The following is a 19,359-nucleotide window of genomic DNA, read 5'->3' as shown; positions in this document are numbered from 1 at the left end:
AAGGTAAAATAAAAAATAAATAAAAATATACAGAAAATATAGGAGGGAGTTCTTAGCTATGTCCTTGTAGAGAGGAGACAAGAGAACCATGTTATCTGATGACCAGACACCTGAGCATAATGCTTGCATTACATTAGTCTATATACCATGTATTTTTGGATTTAATTAGATGGTTATGTTTTCCCATTCATCTATAGATTCCTTTCAATTCATTTTGGGGTGAATTGTCCCTTTCACCAGAAGAATTCCAAGCTACCATCAATCTCACTTTCTATTAGTCTCCAGAGCTAAAACAGCATTCCTCCACCACAAACGTTAGCAAGGCAGCATTGATTTAACAGTTAGCTGACAAATCCAGGCATGGAGGAATGACCTGACACCAGTCAGATGCCTTTCTGCCTGCTGCATTGTTAGTCTAAATTTTCCACACAATTACCCATAGGTAGCTAGCAGGAAAATGGACTATTGATTGTCACCAGGCAGAGAGAGGAAAAGCAAACAAAAACATCAAGCATTTACTGGCAACACCACTGAACAATGTGAGCTTTACACTGTATATATGGATTCACAAACAAGTGTGTCTACGTGATTCTATTATTATCTTGTAACGTCTTACAACATCTTGAGAATGTGAATGTGGCTGTTGTTTAGTAACAGAGTTCATATGAGGAGAGAGATGGCAGTCACAGTTTGCCAAGAGCTGATAGGATTTTACAATTATCTGCTCAGTATGATCTGAGGAAACGCTGTGGAAGAGATCAACTGAGGAACATTCCCAATGTGAGATTTTCTAACAGTCAACACAAATGTATCACATCACACTATTGCATGCTGGGACAGGCAGTTGATGGGTAGCACCTACACTATATTTACAAAAGTATGTGGACACAACTTCAAATGAATGGATTCAGCTATTTCAGCCACACCTGATGCTGACAGGTGTAAACCGGAGTACACTACCGTTCAAAAGTTTAGGGTCACTTAGAAATGTCTTGTTTTTTAAAGAAAATCACTTTTTTTGTCCATTAAAATAACATCAAATTGATCAGAAATACAGTGTAGACATTGTTAATGTTGTAAATGACTATTGTAGCTGGTAACGGCTGATTTTTTATGGAATACCTACAAAGGCGTACAGAGGCCCATTGTCAGCAACCATCACTCCTGTGTTCCAATGGCACGTTGTGTTAGCTAATCCAAGTTTATAATTTTAAAAGGCTAACTGATCATTAGAAAACCCTTTTGCAATTATGTTAGCACAGCTGAAAACTGTTACTGATTAAAGAAGCAATAAAACTGTCCTTCTTTAGACTAATTGAATATCTGGAGCATCAGCATTTGTTGTATATTCCATTTACAACATTAACAATGTCTACACTGTATTTCTGATCAATTTGATGTTATTTTAATGGACAAAAAAAAAGTGATTTTCTTTCAAAAACAATACATTTCTAAGTGACCCCAAAGTTTTGGACGGTAGTGTATATAATCAAGCACACAGCCATGCAAACTCCATAGACAAACATTGGCAGTAGAATGGACTTACTGAAGAGCTCAGTCACTTTCAACGTGGCACCGTCAAAGGATGCCACCTTTCCAACAAGTCAGTTAGTCACATTTCTGCCCTGATGGAGCTGCCCCGGTCAACTGTAAGTGCTGTTATTGTGAAGTGGAAATGTCTAGGAGCAACAACGGCTCCGTCACAAAGCGGTAGGCCACACAAGCTCACAGAACAGAACGGCCGAGTGCTGAAGCGCGTAGCACATACAAATAGTCTGTACTCGGTTGCAACACTAAGTACCGAGTTCCAAACTGCCTCTGGAAGCAACATAAGCACATTAGCTGTTCGTCAGGAGCTTCGTGAAATGGGTTTCCATGGCCGAGCAGACGCAAGATCACCGATTGATGGTAGCTGAAGGATGGGATTAAAAACAAACTAAATATAACTATTGTAAAATACATTGTGTCCGTATAATTGATATAGTATGTATAACCTGGAAGTAGAAGCCTAAGTGTTGTTGTCCAATAGTTTACTCCAATTAAGGTAGGGGTGGTAGGGTTAAGGGAAAATAATAAAGGAAAATATATTTTGAAAAATATGTATACAAAAATATATATGGGGGGTTTGAAATGACGCAGACAATTACATTGATAAAAGCTACAATCTGCAGTATTACAGCTGACATCACCGATTACCAAGCATCGGCTGGAGTGGTATAAAGCTTGCCGCCATTGGACTCTGGAGCAGTGGAAACACGTTCTCTATAGTGATGAATCACGCTTCACCATCTGGCAGTCCAACGGAGGAATCTGGGTTTGGAGGATGTCAGGAGAACGCTACCTGCTAGAATGGATAGTGACAACTGTAAAGTTCAGTGGAGGAATAATGGTCTGGGGCTGTTTTTCATGGTTTGGGATAGGCCCCTTAGTTCCAGTGAAGGGATAACTTAACGCTACAGCATACAATGACATTCCAGAGGATTCTGTGCTTCCAACTTTGTGGCAACAGTTTGGAGAAGGCCCTTTCCTGTTTCAGCATGACAATGCCCCCGTGCACAAAGCGAGGTTCAAACAGAAATGGTTTGTCGAGATCTGTGTGGAAGAACTTGACTGGCCTGCACAGAGCCCTGACCTCAACCCCATCAAACACTTTTGGGATGAATTTGAACGCCAACTAATACTCTGGCTGAAAGGAAGCAAGTCCCTGTAGCAATGTTCCAACATCTAGTGGAAAGTCTTCCCAGTAGAGTGGAGGCTGTTATAGCAACAAAGGGGGGACCAACTCCTATTAATGCCCATGATTTTGGAGTGAAATGTTTGACAAGCAGGTGTCCACATAGTTTGGTAATGTAGTGTACCTGTAGAGGGAGGGGTCTTTCTTGAGGATGTCCATGTTGATGTGCTGCTCGATGAGGCTGAAGAGCAGGATGGGTAGAGAGGTAAAGCTGATATTGTACAGTGTCAGATAGGCTGTGTCATACAGCGGCTGGAGAGAGACAGGATGGTAGAGAACAACCAAGATCAGTCATTTAAAACAATATTTATATCTTACTCATTTGTCATGCATTCTTAACCAGAGAAAAACAATTCAAACTTCTCCACAACGTCATGGTTTAAAGTACTACAATTTTGGGCACATATTTTATGTACCTGTTGGGAGAAGCCACAGAAGAACTGGTAGAGGAACTGAGGGAAGATGAAGGCGACATTCTGAGGAAAAAGAAAATAATGTTTTAATGCTTAATCATCAGTAGTCCTAAGTTACATTTAGTGAGAAAACACTCACTTTGTAGAAGAAGTACTGGACAAGCTCTGAGATGCGGATGTAGTAGTAGTGTCCGTGAACCAGCAGCATCTTCTTCAGGTGTTTGAACTTTGGGATGGCATAGTCGCTGTTCCGCGCTGCCTGGCGACCCTCTTTACCCATGATGCCTTAGGGGAGGACATGACTGAGCGCTTTTACCATTTGTTATGCAAGTCATATTCAGTGCCTTGCGAAAGTATTCGGCCCCCTTGAACTTTGCGACCTTTTGCCACATTTCAGGCTTCAAACATAAAGATATAAAACTGTATTTTTTTGTGAAGAATCAACAACAAGTGGGACACAATCATGAAGTGGAACGACATTTATTGGATATTTCAAACTTTTTTAACAAATCAAAAACTGAAAAATTGGGCGTGCAAAATTATTCAGCCCCTTTACTTTCAGTGCAGCAAACTCTCTCCAGAAGTTCAGTGAGGATCTCTGAATGATCCAATGTTGACCTAAATGACTAATGATGATAAATACAATCCACCTGTGTGTAATCAAGTCTCCGTATAAATGCACCTGCACTTTGATAGTCTCAGAGGTCCGTCAAAAGCGCAGAGAGCATCATGAAGAACAAGGAACACACCAGGCAGGTCCGAGATACTGTTGTGAAGAAGTTTAAAGCCGGATTTGGATACAAAAAGATTTCCCAAGCTTTAAACATCCCAAGGAGCACTGTGCAAGCGATTATATTGAAATGGAAGGTGCATCAGACCACTGCAAATCTACCAAGACCTGGCCGTCCCTCTAAACTTTCAGCTCATACAAGGAGAAGACTGATCAGAGATGCAGCCAAGAGGCCCATGATCACTCTGGATGAACTGCAGAGATCTACAGCTGAGGTGGGAGACTCTGTCCATAGGACAATAATCAGTCGTATATTGCACAAATCTGGCCTTTATGGAAGAGTGGCAAGAAGAAAGCCATTTCTTAAAGATATCCATAAAAAGTGTTGTTTAAAGTTTGCCACAAGCCACCTGGGAGACACACCAAACATGTGGAAGAAGGTGCTCTGGTCAGATGAAACCAAAATTGATTTTTTTGGCAACAATGCAAAACGTTATGTTTGGCGTAAAAGCAACACAGCTGAACACACCATCCCCACTGTCAAACATGGTGGTGGCAGCATCATGGTTTGGGCCTGCTTTTCTTCAGCAGGGACAGGGAAGATGGTTAAAATTGATGGGAAGATGGATGGAGCCAAATACAGGACCATTCTGGAAGAAAACCTGATGGAGTCTGCAAAAGACCTGAGACTGGGACGGAGATTTGTCTTCCAACAAGACAATGATCCAAAACATAAAGCAAAATCTACAATGGAATGGTTCAAAAATAAACATATCCAGGTGTTAGAATGGCCAAGTCAAAGTCCAGACCTGAATCCAATCGAGAATCTGTGGAAAGAACTGAAAACTGCTGTTCACAAATGCTCTCCATCCAACCTCACTGAGCTCGAGCTGTTTTGCAAGGAGGAATGGGAAAAAATGTCAGTCTCTCGATGTGCAAAACTGATAGAGACATACCCCAAGCGACTTACAGCTGTAATCGCAGCAAAAGGTGGCGCTACAAAGTATTAACTTAAGGGGGCTGAATAATTTTGCACGCCCAATTTTTCAGTTTTTGATTTGTTAAAAAAGTTTGAAATATCCAATAAATGTCGTTCCACTTCATGATTGTGTCCCACTTGTTGTTGATTCTTCACAAAAAAAATACAGTTTTATATCTTTATGTTTGAAGCCTGAAATGTGGCAAAAGGTTGCAAAGTTCCAGGGGGCCGAATACTTTCGCAAGGCACTGTACATGAATAAAAAACTATAAAACTATATTCAAATATACATATAAAATCAACCAATCTAAATTGTATTCAAATAACTTCATTGAAAAGGGGTCCATTTACGAGGGCCTCCCGGGTGGCGCAGTGGTTAAGGGCGCTGTACTGCAGCGCCAGCTGTGCCATCAGAGTCCTGGGTTCGCGCCCAGGCTCTGTCGTAACCGGCCGCGACCGGGAGGTCCGTGGGGCGACGCACAATTGGCCTAGCGTCGCCCGGGTTAGGGAGGGCTTGGTCGGTAGGGGTGTCTCATCGCGCACCAGCGACTCCTGTGGCGGGCTGGGCGCAGTGTACGCTAGCCAAGGTGGCCAGGTGCACGGTGTTTCCTCCGGCGCATTGGTGCGGCTGGCTTCCGGGTTGGACGTGTGCTGTGATAAAGAAGCAGCGGCTTGGTTGGGTTGTGTATCGGAGGACGCATGACTTTCAACCTTCGTCTCTCCCGAGCCCGTACGGGAGTTGTAGCGATGAGACAAGATAGTAGCTACTACAACAATTGGATACCACGAAACTGGGGAGAAAAAGGGGTAAAAAAAAAAGAAAAAAAAAAAGAAAAGGGGTCCATTTACAGTGAACAGGATAATACTAACCGATCCCCACGTGAGCCTCCAGGATCATGCTAACATCATTAGCCCCATCTCCAATGGCTAGCGTGATGGGGTGTTCTGGAGACGATTTGATCAGCTTCACAATCTGGTAACACAACATTTCAGGATCAGTGAGATAACCGTTTTTTAAAATCTGTAATTCATCAAAGAAGATATGTCTAATACAGACAATCTTTGTAAAGAGAGTTAGAGCTAAACCTACAGACATTGTTATATGAACCTAACCACTGTATATTAACGTGACAGAGAGGATGCATGTAGTAGTAAGACTTCCTATGTGAATGTCAGTACATATTACATCACATCCCATATTCCTCTGCCTCCTAGCACAGTGGAGGAGAACTAGACGGAATAGTGGTATTTTGCAGTAAGAGATAGTGACGGTCATATCAGACAGAGCTCAATAGAACTCCTCAGTATGAGATAGTGACAGTCATATCAGACAGAGCTCAATAGAACTCCTCAGTAAGAGATAGTGACAGTCATATCAGACAGAGCTCAATAGATCTCCTCAGTATGAGATAGTGAGTCATATCAGACAGAGCTCAATAGAACTCCTCAGTATGAGATAGTGAGTCATATCAGACAGAGCTCAATAGAACTCCTCAGTATGAGATAGTGAGTCATATCAGACAGAGATCAATAGAACTCCTCAGTAAGAGATAGTGAGTCATATCAGACAGAGCTCAATAGAACTCCTCAATATGAGATAGTGACAGTCATATCAGACAGAGCTCAATAGAACTCCTCAGTAAGAGATAGTGACAGTCATATCAGACAGAGATCAATAGAACTCCTCAGTAAGAGATAGTGAGTCATATCAGACAGAGCTCAAAATAACTCCTCAGTATGAGATAGTGAGTCATATCAGACAGAGCTCAAAATAACTCCTCAGTATGAGATAGTGAGTCATATCAGACAGAGCTCAATAGAACTACTCAGTAAGAGATAGTGAGTCATATCAGACAGAGCTCAATAGAACTACTCAGTAAGGGATAGTGAGTCATATCAGACAGAGCTCAATAGAACTCCTCAGTAAGAAATAGTGACAGTCATATCAGACAGAGCTCAATAGAACTCCTCAGTATGAGATAGTGAGTCATATCAGACAGAGATCAATAGAACTCCTCAGTAAGAGATAGTGAGTCATATCAGACAGAGCTCAATAGAACTCCTCAGTAAGAGATAGTGAGTCATATCAGACAGAGCTCAAAAGAACTCCTCAGTATGAGATAGTGAGTCATATCAGACAGAGCTCAAAAGAACTCCTCAGTAAGAGATAGTGAGTCATATTAGACAGAGCTCAATAGAACTCCTCAGTATGAGATAGTGAGTCATATCAGACAGAGCTCAATAGAACTCCTCAGTATGAGATAGTGAGTCATACCAGACAGAGCTCAATAGAACTCCTCAGTATGAGATAGTGAGTCATACCAGACAGAGCTCAATAGAACTCCTCAGTATGAGATAGTGAGTCATATCAGACAGAGCTCAATAGAGCTCCACGGTATGAGATAGTGAGTCATATCAGACAGAGCTCAATAGAACTCCTCAGTATGAGATAGTGAGTCATATCAGACAGAGCTCAATAGAACTCCTCAGTATGAGATAGTGAGTCAAACCAGACAGAGCTCAATAGAACTCCTCAGTATAAGATAGTGAGTCATACCAGACAGAGCTCAATAGAACTCCTCAGTATGAGATAGTGAGTCATATCAGACAGAGCTCAATAGAACTCCTCAGTATGAGATAGTGAGTCATATCAGACAGAGCTCAAAATAACTCCTCAGTAAGAGATAGTGACAGTCATATCAGACAGAGCTCAATAGAACTCCTCAGTAAGAGATAGTGACAGCCATGTCAGACAGAGCTCAATATAATATACTGTAACTCCTCAGTACCAAAAAATGTCTGCTATGACAGGTGGGGTCTAATGTGAGCGAAAGAGAGCGAGAAGAGAGGGAGACAGAAAGATAATAGGTCGGAGAGAAATAGAGTGGAGAGAGAGCGAGAGAGGGAGAGAGGGGCAACAGTCTGGAGTGGCACTAATTGGTGACCAGAGAACAGAGGTGTGGGGAGGGGGGAGGTAGTGGAGTCCAGTAGAGAGGTGAAACATCAACCAGCTCAACACTCCATCAGACTGTGTCAGTGCTTCCTTCACTTAACCTAGCCGTGACGGATCACATGACACCAAAGTCATGTTGGTCAGAAATAGGTGTGTAAACGTGTCGTTTGAAATAACTCGGCCTGTTAGGCTACCTGTGCTTTCTGGAGGGGAGCCATGCGGCAGCAGAGCACAGCGCTGCAGTTCCTACAGATCTCCAGGAAGATCTCCTTGTAGTTCCCCTGACTGGAGTCCTCCTGACTGGGCTTCAGCACCGCAGACAGGGTGGCCCCGTCGATGATCAGACCGTAGTCCACACAGTCAGCAGAAAGACTGGGGACACACACACAGAGATACACACGTTAACACACACAGTCTTTAACTAACCTTGTGGGGACACACAATTTATAACCATTCAAAATCCTATTTTCCCTAACTCCTAAAACTAAACCTAACTCTAACCCTAACCCTAACCGTAACCCCAAAACCTAACCTAACCCCTAACCCTAAACCTAATTCTAACCCCAATTATACCTTAACCCTAAACTCCCTAGACTAACAAAATGTCCCCAGTTGGTAAAATGTCTGTATGTTTACTATTCTTGTGGGGACTTCTGGTCCCCACAAGTATAGTTAAACACATCCAGGTGCACGTGTGTGTGTGTGTTGGGATCCCGGCACCCACCCTGAGAAGGTGTCTCTGGTCATGCTACCATGCTGTCTGAGTACAGTTTTACTCAGGTCAAACAGAACGTCATGTAGACTCTGTTCCTCGGTGCGTTTGGTGGTCAGCTCCAGTATCTGTGTGGAACGGCGGAACAGCTTGCTAGCGTAACAAGTAGCCGCCGCCGTCTCCATCTTGTCTCCGGTCAGCACCCACACCTTCATCCCAGCCTTCTGGAGAGACTCGATGGTGTCTGCTGCCTTGTCCTGGAGCCTGGAGAACAGGCAACATAAAGTCAGGCAGCAGTCAATGGAGCAACGCTGTTCATGGTCATCAGCAGTCAATGGGGCAACGCTGTACATGGTCATCAGCAGTCAATGGGGCAACGCTGTACATGGTCATCAGCAGTCAATGGGGCAACGCTGTACATGGTCATCAGCAGTCAATGGGGCAACGCTGTACATGGTCATCAGCAGTCAATGGGGCAACGCTGTACATGGTCATCAGCAGTCAATGGGCAACGCTGTACATGGTCATCAGACTGAATGCTGCATTCTGTCAATCTTTCAATAGTTTTTCTAAATCTCTAATTCTACCACATCCATACAGAGCAGAGATGATTTGTTCAGGTTTACAATAAAAGCAGAATGGAATGGTACAGACACAAACAGTTTAGAATAAAAGTAGAATGGAATGGTGCAGACACAAACAGTTTAGAATACAAGTAGGATGGAATGGTGCAGACACAAACAGTTTAGAATAAAAGTAGAATGGAATGGTGCAGACACAAACCGTTTAGAATAAAAGTAGAATGGAATGGTGCAGACACAAACAGTTTAGAATATAAGTAGGATGGAATGGTGCAGACACAAACCGTTTAGAATTAAAGTAGAATGGAATGGTGCAGACACAAACAGTTTAGAATAAAAGTAGGATGGAATGGTGCAGACACAAACCGTTTAGAATTAAAGTAGAATGGAATGGTGCAGACACAAACCGTTTAGAATTAAAGTAGAATGGAATGGTGCAGACACAAACCGTTTAGAATTAAAACAGAATGGAATGGTGCAGACACAAACAGTTTAGAATACAAGTAGAATGGAATGGTGCAGACACAAAGAGTTTAGATTAAAAGCAGAATGGAATGGTGCAGACACAAACAGTTTAGAATACAAGTAGAATGGAATGGTGCAGACACAAACAGTTTAGAATAAAAGTAGAATGGAATGGTGCAGACACAAACAGTTTAGAATAAAAGTAGAATGGAATGGTGCAGACACAAACCGTTTAGAATTAAAGCAGAATGGAATGGTGCAGACACAAACAGTTTAGAATACAAGTAGAATGGAATGGTGCAGACACAAACAGTTTAGAATAAAAGCAGAATGGAATGGTGCAGACACAAACAGTTTAGAATAAAAGCAGAATGGAATGGTGCAGACAACAAACCGTTTAGAATAAAAGCAGAATGGAATGGTGCAGACACAAACAGTTTAGAATAAAAGTAGAATGGAATGGTGCAGACACAAACCGTTTAGAACACAAGTAGAATGGAATGGTGCAGACACAAACAGTTTAGAATAAAAGCAGAATGGAATGGTGCAGACACAAACCGTTTAGAACACAAGTAGAATGGAATGGTGCAGACACAAACCGTTTAGAACACAAGTAGAATGGAATGGTGCAGACACAAACAGTTTAGAATAAAAGTAGAATGGAATGGTGCAGACATAAACAGTTTAGAATACAAGTAGAATGGAATGGTGCAGACACAAACCGTTTAGAATAAAAGCAGAATGGAATGGTGCAGACACAAACTGTTTAGAACACAAGTAGAATGGAATGGTGCAGACACAAACAGTTTAGAATACAAGTAGAACCAACTATCACCAGTAAGATACCGTTGTCAAAATGTAGTGTTGTTCTGTTTTACATTGTAAAAGTATCACTCACTATCTAAATGTAGTTAAGTCCAGTATAGTCGTGGCCAAAAGTTGAAAATGACACAAATATTAATTTTCACAAAGTTTGTATGATGGCAATTTGCACATACTCCAGAATGTTATGATGAATTCAGATGAATTGCAATTAATTGCAAAATCCCCAAAAAACATTTCCACTGCATTTCAGCCCTGCCACAAAAGGACCAGCTGACATCATGTAAGTGATTCTCTCGTTAACACAGGTGTGAGTTTCGATGAGGACAAGGCTGGAGATCACTCTGTCATGCTGATTGTGTTCAAATAACAGACTGGAAGCTTCAAAAGGAGGGTGGTGCTTGGAATCATTGTTCTTCCTCTGACAACCATTTTTACCTGGAAGGAAAAATGTGCTGTCATCATTGCTTTGTACAAAAAGGGCTTCACAGGAAAGGATATTGCTGCCAGTAAGATTGCATCTAAATCAACCATTCATCGGATCATCAAGAACTTCAAGGAGAGCGGTTCAATTGTTGTGAAGAAGGCTTCAGGGCGCACAAGAAAGCCCAGCAAACATCAGGACCGTCTCCTAAAGTAGATTCAGCTGCGGGATCGGGGCACCACCAGTGCAGAGCTTGCACAGGAATGGCAGCAGTGCATCTGAGTGCACAGTGAGTGCATGAGTGAGTGCATCTGCATGCACAGTGAGGCAAAGACTTTTGAAGGGTGGCCTGGTGTCAAGAAGGGCAGCAAAGAAATCACGTCTCTCCAGGAAAAACATCAGGGACATACTGATATTCTACAAAATGTACAGGGATTGGACTGCTGAGGACTGGGGTAACGTCGTTTTCTCTGATAAATCCCTTTTCCGATTGTTTGGGGCATCCGGAAAAAAGCTTGTCCAGAGAAGACGAGGTGAGTGCTACCATCAGTCCTGTGTCATGCCAACAGTAAAGCATCCTGAGACCATTCATGTGTGGGGTTGCTTCTCAGCCAAGGGAGTGGCCTCACTCACAATTTTGCCTAAGAACACAGCCATGAATAAAGAATGGTACCAGCACATCCTCCGAGAACAACTTCTCCCAACCATCCAGGAACAGTTTGGTGACGAACAATGCCTTTTCCAGCATGATATAGCACCTTGCCATAAGGCAAAAGTGATATCTAAGTGGCTCGGGGAACAAAACATCGATATTTTGGGTCCATGGCCAGGAAACTCCCCAGACCTTAATCCCATTGAGAACTTGTGGTCAATCCTCAAGAGGCGAGTGGACAAACAAAACCCCACAAATTCTGACAAACTCCAAGTATTGATTATGCAAGAATGGGCTGCCATCAGTCAGGATGTGGCCCAGAAGTTAATTGACAGTATGCCAGGGTGGATTGCAGAGGTCTTGAAAAAGAAGGGTCAACACTGCAAATATTGACTCTTTACATCAACTTCATGTAATTGTCAATAAAAGTTTTTGACACTTATGAAATGCTTGAAATTATACTTTAGTATTCTGTAGTAACATCTGACAAAAATATCTAAAGACACTGAAGCAGCAAACTTTGTGAAAATTAATATTTGTGTCATTCTCAAAACCTTTGGCCACAACTGTACACAGGAGGCTGGTGGCACCTTAATTGGGGAGGACGGGCTTGTGGTAATGGCCGGAGCGGAATTAGTGGAATGGTATCAAATACATGAAATGTGGGGTTTCCATTCTCTCTGTTAGAGCCAATATTATGGGCCGTCCTCCCCTCAGCAGCCTCCGCTGGCACAGTCAATTGGCTTTGGGGTGTTGAGCTGGAATGGGTTTGGGGAGATGGTTTGTTGCAGCAGCAGTCCAACGTCACCGAGCAGGGAAGTCTATAACGAAGCTGCAGTGCAGTTAGGATTCACAGCTCCCTACACCGCTGCTGCCTGCCAACCAGCTAATTACTACCACAGCCCAGGAGTCACAGACAAACACACAGACGGACGGAAAAACAAACGGACAGAAAGCTAGAAAAACACACACGTGCACGCATCAACATGCACACACACACACACACGTGCACGCATCAACATGCACACACACACACGTGCACGCATCAACATGCACACACACACACACACACACACGTGCACGCATCAACATGCACACACAAAGACAGATGTAAAGGAAGATGGTGAGACTAAAACACTACACACTCACTAACACACAGATAGACAGATAGAGAAGTGTGTGAGAGAAAGGCAAAGTGATGGGCTGTGACTGACTCTATTAAATGGGGCAGAAGCCGACCTGACACCAGAGTAAAACCTCTGGTGCTTCAGCATGACGTCTGTGCTGACAGACAGAAGAGCAGCAAGAGACCCCACTTCATCAGCTGCTATGGATGTCTGGCAGAGATCAATAACAGTGGAACTCTAATGTGGTTATCTGCTCATTAGCTGGCTGCACTGGGGACTGACACACACAACATATTGACTGACTGATTACTGAAGCTACTGTTCATGTTAAGCCTGAGAGACTGCAGCTAACTAATATTACTGGTTCACAGGCTGCTTTGGGAAAGAACACGAACCATCATTACAGGAATGGTCAGCCCTATAGTTCAACAATGCGATTCGTTCAATAGCTAACATCATTACTGGAATGGTCAGCCCTATAGTTCAACAATGTGATTCGTTCAATAGCTAACATCATTACAGGAATGGTCAGCCCTATAGTTCAACAATGTGATTCGTTCAATAGCTAACATCATTACTGGAATGGTCAGCCCTATAGTTCAACAATGTGATTCGTAAAATAGCTAACATCATTACAGGAATGGTCAGCCCTATAGTTCAACAATGTGATTCGTTCAATAGCTAACATCATTACTGGAATGGTCAGCCCTATAGTTCAACAATGTGATTTGTTCAATAGCTAACATCATTACAGGAATGGTCAGCCCTATAGTTCAACAATGTGATTCGTTCAATAGCTAACATCATTACAGGAATGGTCAGCCTAATAGTTCAACAATGTGATTCGTTCAATAGCTAACATCATTACAGGAATGGTCAGCCCTATAGTTCAACAATGTGATTCGTTCAATAGCTAACATCATTACAGGAATGGTCAGCCCTATAGTTCAACAATGTGATTCGTTCAATAGCTAACATCATAGACCGGGTCAGTGAGTCCGATTGTCATTCATTAACTATGCAAACCAGGGCTTGGAGAGTGAGGTTGACTTTCAGTTGAATCAAATCAAATTGTATTAGTCACATACAACAGTGAAATGCCCCTAACCAACAGTGCAGTTTCGAAAAATATGGAAAAGAATAAGAGATAAAAGTAACAAGTAATTAAAGAGCAGCAGTAAAATAAATACTCTACAGTTGCTAATCTACTCCGTCTCTCTAGCCCCATACATTGTTAGCTCTAAAGAGAGTTACCATTAATATAACTCTTCTGTCCAGAATATAGAAATATAATTAGTAGAAGCAATAGATCTAAAATCCACAAGATAGTGGTTCTGATTCTACATTGTGATTCTAGATCGGTACCTGTCCTCGACAGCGGTGGCCCCATGAATATATAAATAGAATTGGGTAGAAAAGACAATGTAGATTGTATGATTCTATGCTGCTGTGGTTCCAGAACGTTACCTGTCCTCCACGGCGGTGGCCCCCAGCAGTACGAAGTCCTTCTCAATGAGGTCATAGGCCTCGGCCAGCTTCCTGTCTCGGTCCTGCAGGGCCAGCTTGGCGCTGTTCAGCAGGTGACACGTCTCCTCATACTGAGCCACGCTCAACTTTCTGTACGCCACACACAGTGTCCGTAGGCCCTCCTGAAGAGAGAGAGAAATAGAGAGAGCGAGAGATAATTATGTTATGCTTTAATATGATTACTGGACACTGATGTTGCAGTTGACAATCCGATAATAACAATTATTCCACTGTTCTGTTAGCTTTTTTCCCCCATTAAAAACCGTCAATGACATCACTGACAGAGCAGTGGGTTATAAAAAGCTGCAGTTTGCACAGACTGGCATCGAGGGATGTCCCACTGGGCAGAGTTTACATACCACTTTAGTCTGTGGCAGTAGATTTTTTATCCGTACACACATGCATACATATACACATATATACAGACACATACCTATATAGACATACATACCTTTGTAAGAATGTACCTTTATTATTATTCCCTGCAAACCCTACCACCCTTCCCCCAATTGGAGTAAACTAATAAACACTTCGGCTTTTACCTTCAGTTTATTCATCTTATACACATTTTACAAAAATCTACAAAAATCTCTGAAACTGGAAACACTTATCTCCCTCACTAGCTTTAAGCACCAACTGTCAGAGCAGCTCACAGATTACTGCAACTGTACATAGCCCACCTATAATTTAGCCCAAACAACTACCTCTTTCCCTACTGTATTTTATTTATTTATTTATTTTGCTCCTTTGACTATGGCTTTTCAAATCACCCAGTATTGCTGTCTGTAGTGTTAGTTCTAGGCAAATGTTGCTATTATTCAGCCATTCATGGACCTGTGACCAAAAACGAGCTACATATGGAGAATACCAAAATAAATGATCTAATGACTCCTACCCCTCACAGCAGAATCTGCAGAGCTGGGAAGATTGTATTCCCCATATATATAACATTCTATTAGTTGCAAGAATTTTGTATAGTAATTTAAATTGAAAAATGTGAAGTTTTGCATCCGGCGTTGTTTTGCGTATCAATTCATAAACCATGTGCCATGGAATGGGTACATCGATAATCTCTTCCCAACTATTTTGCAATTTATACGGCACAGCTGTCAGTTTTTTGGTCCTTAAATTAAATTGGTATATGTTTTTATTTATCACACTTTTCTTTAACCATTTATATTCTGTAATACATGGCCGACATACAAGTTCCTTACTTTTTTCCCCTTCTACTTGCCTCTTCCATTTTTGTGGTAATGCTGCAATTAGTTGGTTGTAATTTTGGGTAGAGCAGACATTTCCATATGTCTGTGTTAGCTGCATGTGTGACATAACTCCACCAGTCCTATTTATGATATCATTCACTAAAATTATACCTTTTTAAAAATGTATTGGAAAAATACAGTTTTTTTTATCAATTAGTATATTTGAATTTAACCACAATATTTGTTGTATTATTTGTTCTGTCTTTTCAGGTGGATTAAACTGAAATTGCAACCAACTTTCTAAGGCTTGTTTAAAAAATAAAGTTTTTGGAGATTATTTCCTTAACCAACATTTGAAAGTGGGCCAGTGTAATCTGAATAAAGGGGAAAAGGCCCTTCTTGAACATAGGATGAAACATTCGTACCAATTTACTAGAGACCCAGTTTGGATTTAAGTATAACTTTGTATGACTGAAGCCTTTAGTGAGAGGTCTAATGCTTTAATATTTAATCATTTCTGCCCACCGAGTTCATATTCATTATATAAATAGGCCTGTTTAATTTTGTCTGGTTTATCGTTCCAAATAAAATTGAATATTTTTTTGTTCATATAATTTAAAAAGCAGGTCACTAGGTGTAGGCAAAACCATAAGCAAATAGGTAAACTGTGATATAACTAAGGAGTTAATCAGGGTGATTTTTCCACAAATAGACAGGTATTTTCCTTTCCATGGTAGCAAGATCTTATCTATTTTTACTAACTTTCTATAAAAATGTATTGGAGTGAGATCATTTCTTTCTTTTGGGATTTGTATACCGAGTATGTACACATCTCCGTCAGACCATTTTATTGGTAAACTACATGGTAATGTAAAATTTGATTTTTTTTAGTGATCCAATACGTAATATTAGCATAATTTGGTTTTAATGCAGAGAGAATAGCAAAAGTATCTAGATCCTCAATGAGACCGTGGAGAGACTCTAATTGTGGTTTTAAAAGAAAACACAAATCATCAGCGTACAATGACACCTTGGTTTTTAAGCCACAGCTTTCTAATCCCTTAATATTATTGTTTGATCTAATCTTAACAGCTAACATTTCGATGGCAATAATAAATAGATATGCAGATAGTGGACTACCTTGTTTTACTCCTCTAGAGAGTTTAAAACTTTCTGAGATGTAGCCATTATTTACTATTTTACACCTAGGGTTACTATACATAACCGTAACCCATTTTACAAGAGATTCCCAAAAATTGAAATATTCTAGGCATTTATATATAAACTCCAGTCATACTTTATCAAAAGCCTTTTCAAAATCAGCTATGAAAACCAGTCCTGGTGTCCCCGATATTTCATAGTATTCTATTGTTTCCAGTACTTGTCTTATATTATCTCCAATGTATCGTCCATGTAAAAAACCTGTATGATTAGGATGAATAATATCTGACAATACGTTTTTAATTCTATGCGCCAAGCATTTTGCTAGGATTTTTGAATCACAACACTGAAGTGTATGAGTTCTCCAATTTTTTAAATGAACTGGATCTTTATACATTGGGGAGAACAAGTATTTGATACACTGCCGATTTTGCAGGTTTTCCTACTTACAAAGCATGTAGAGGTGTGTAATTTTTTATCATAGGTACACCTCAACTGTGAGAGTTCTAAAACAAAAAAACGGAATCTAAAACAAAAATCCAGAAAATCACATTGTATGATTTTTAAGTAATTAATTTGCATTTTATTGCATGACATAAGTATTTGATCACCCACCAACCAGTAAGAATTCTGGCTCTCACAGACCTGTTAGTTTTTCTTTAAGAAGCCCTCCTGTTCTCCACTCATTACCTGTATTAACTGCACCTGTTTGAACTCGTTACCTGTATAAAAGACACCTGTCCACACACTCAATCAAACAGACTCCAACCTCTCCACAATGGCCAAGACCAGAGAGCTGTGTATGGACATCAGGGATACAATTGTAGACCTGCACAAGGCTGGGATGGGCTACAGGACAATAGGCAAGCAGCTTGGTGAGAAGGAAACAACTGTTGGCGCAATTATTAGAAAATGGAAGAAGTTCAAGATGACGGTCAATCACCCTCGGTCTGGGGCTCCATGCAAGATCTCACCTCGTGGGGCATCAATGATCATGAAGAAGGCGAGGGATCAGCCCAGAACTACACGGCAGGACTTGGTCAATGACTTGAAGAGAGCTGGGACCACAGTCTCAAAGAAAACCATTAGTAACACACTACGCCGTCATGGATTAAAATCCTGCAGCGCACGCAAGGTCCCCCTGCTCAAGTCAGCGCATGTCCAGGCCCGTCTGAAGTTTGCCAATGACCATCTGGATGATCCAGAGGAGAATGTGGTCTGATGAGACAAAAATAGAGATTTTTGGTCTAAACTCCACTCACCGTGTTTGGAGGAAAAAGAGGGATGAGTACAACCCCAAGAACACCATCCCAACCGTGAAGCATGGAGGTGGAAACATTATTCTTTGGGGATGCTTTTCTGCAAAGGGGACAGGACGACTGCACCGTATTGAGGGGAGGATGGATGGGGCCATGTATCGCGAGATCTTGGCCAAAAACCTCCTTCCCTCAGTAAGATCATTGAAGATGATCACAGCATGACAATGACCCGAAACACACAGCCAGGGCAACTAAGGAGTGGCTCCGTAAGAAGCATTTCAAGGTCCTGGAGTGGCCTAGCCAGTCCCGAAACCTGAAGGATCTGGAGAAGGTCTGTATTGAGGATTGGGCCAATATCCCTGCTGCAGTGTGTGCAAACCTGGTCAAGAACTACAGGAAACGTATGATCTCTGTAATTGCAAACAAAGGTTTCTGTACCAAATATATATCTGCTTTTCTGATGTATCAAATACTTATGTCATGCAATAAAATGCAAATGAATTACTTAAAAATCATACAATGTGATTTTCTGGATTTTTGTTTTAGATTCTGTCTCTCACAGTTGAAGTGTATCTATGATAAAAAATTACAGACCTCTACATGCTTTGTAAGTAGGAAAACCTGCAAAATCGGCAGTGTATCAAATACTTGTTCTCCCCACTGTATATACCACTTGGGTCCTGTTTCAGTAATAATGATATCAGACCTTCTTGTTGCGTGTCTGATAATCTACCATTTATATAGGAGTGGTTAAAACATGCCAATAATGGTCCTTTGAGTATATAAAAAAAGTTTTGTATACTTCCACTGGTATGCCATCCAGCCCTGGAGTTTTCCCAGCGTTAAAGGCCCCAATTGCATCAAGCAGTTCCTCCTCTGTAATTTGGCCTTCACATGAGTCTTTCTGTACAGATGTTAATTTTACAATATTATTAGGAAAAAAATCCATACAATTAGTTTCAGTTAGTGGAGATGGAGGAGCCTGAAATGAAAACTTATTCTTAAAGTACTTTACTTCCTCTTTCAAAATATAATTTGGTGAATCATGCGTGACTCCATTTGTAACAAGTTTTAATAAAAGAAAATTGGTAGCATTTCTAAATTGAAGATTGAAAAATAATTTGGTTTATTTTTCCCCATATTCCATCCAGTTTGCTTGATTTTTATAATATATTACACTGGATCTTTCTTGAATAAGTTCCTCCATTTCTTTTTGTTTTTCCTCTAACTTATTCTGTGCCTCTATGGTACAGTTTTTATTGCCATCTAACTGTACTGTTAGTCCTTCAATTTCCTTTGTTAATATGGACTCTTGATCTAAATTGCTTTTGTTTTATAGATGAGTACTGTATTGCATTGCCTCTAAAGGCACACTTAAAAGTGTCCCATACAGTAAGGGGATCTGCTGTACCTATGTTATGTCTGAAAATGCCCGTTATAAATTCTTCTGTCCTAGATCTAAACAATTTATCATCTAGTAGGCTTTGATTAAATTTCCAATATCCTCGCCCACGTGGAAATTCTGTAAGAGTAATATATATGCCAATTATGTGATGATCCGACCGCATTCTGTCCCCTATCAACACTTTTTAAAACTTTTGGTGCCAGAGAGAATGGC

The 19,359-nt window shown here is 41.1% G+C and overlaps 1 protein-coding gene across 3 annotated transcripts in view; it reads right to left on the bottom strand.

Moving 5' to 3' along the window:
- Positions 1–19,359, bottom strand: part of LOC139412919 (phospholipid-transporting ATPase IH-like) — a 95,774-nt gene that overhangs the window by 10,349 nt on the left and 66,066 nt on the right. For all 3 annotated transcript variants that reach the window (XM_071159789.1, XM_071159790.1, XM_071159791.1), the window contains exons 17-23: positions 14,060–14,241; positions 8,534–8,785; positions 8,004–8,181; positions 5,727–5,829; positions 3,287–3,432; positions 3,151–3,210; positions 2,859–2,986 (exon numbers count right to left, since the gene is read on the bottom strand). In XM_071159789.1, the coding sequence (XP_071015890.1) occupies positions 2,859–2,986; positions 3,151–3,210; positions 3,287–3,432; positions 5,727–5,829; positions 8,004–8,181; positions 8,534–8,785; positions 14,060–14,241 (1,049 nt within the window). The remainder of the gene's footprint in view (positions 1–2,858; positions 2,987–3,150; positions 3,211–3,286; positions 3,433–5,726; positions 5,830–8,003; positions 8,182–8,533; positions 8,786–14,059; positions 14,242–19,359) is intronic.

Source organism: Oncorhynchus clarkii, chromosome 7 (genome assembly GCF_045791955.1).
Source record: "Oncorhynchus clarkii lewisi isolate Uvic-CL-2024 chromosome 7, UVic_Ocla_1.0, whole genome shotgun sequence".
Taxonomy (NCBI): Eukaryota; Metazoa; Chordata; class Actinopteri; order Salmoniformes; family Salmonidae; genus Oncorhynchus; species Oncorhynchus clarkii.
The sequence above is the reverse complement of the archived record's forward strand: the minus strand, read 5'-3'. Positions and strand labels throughout refer to the sequence as shown.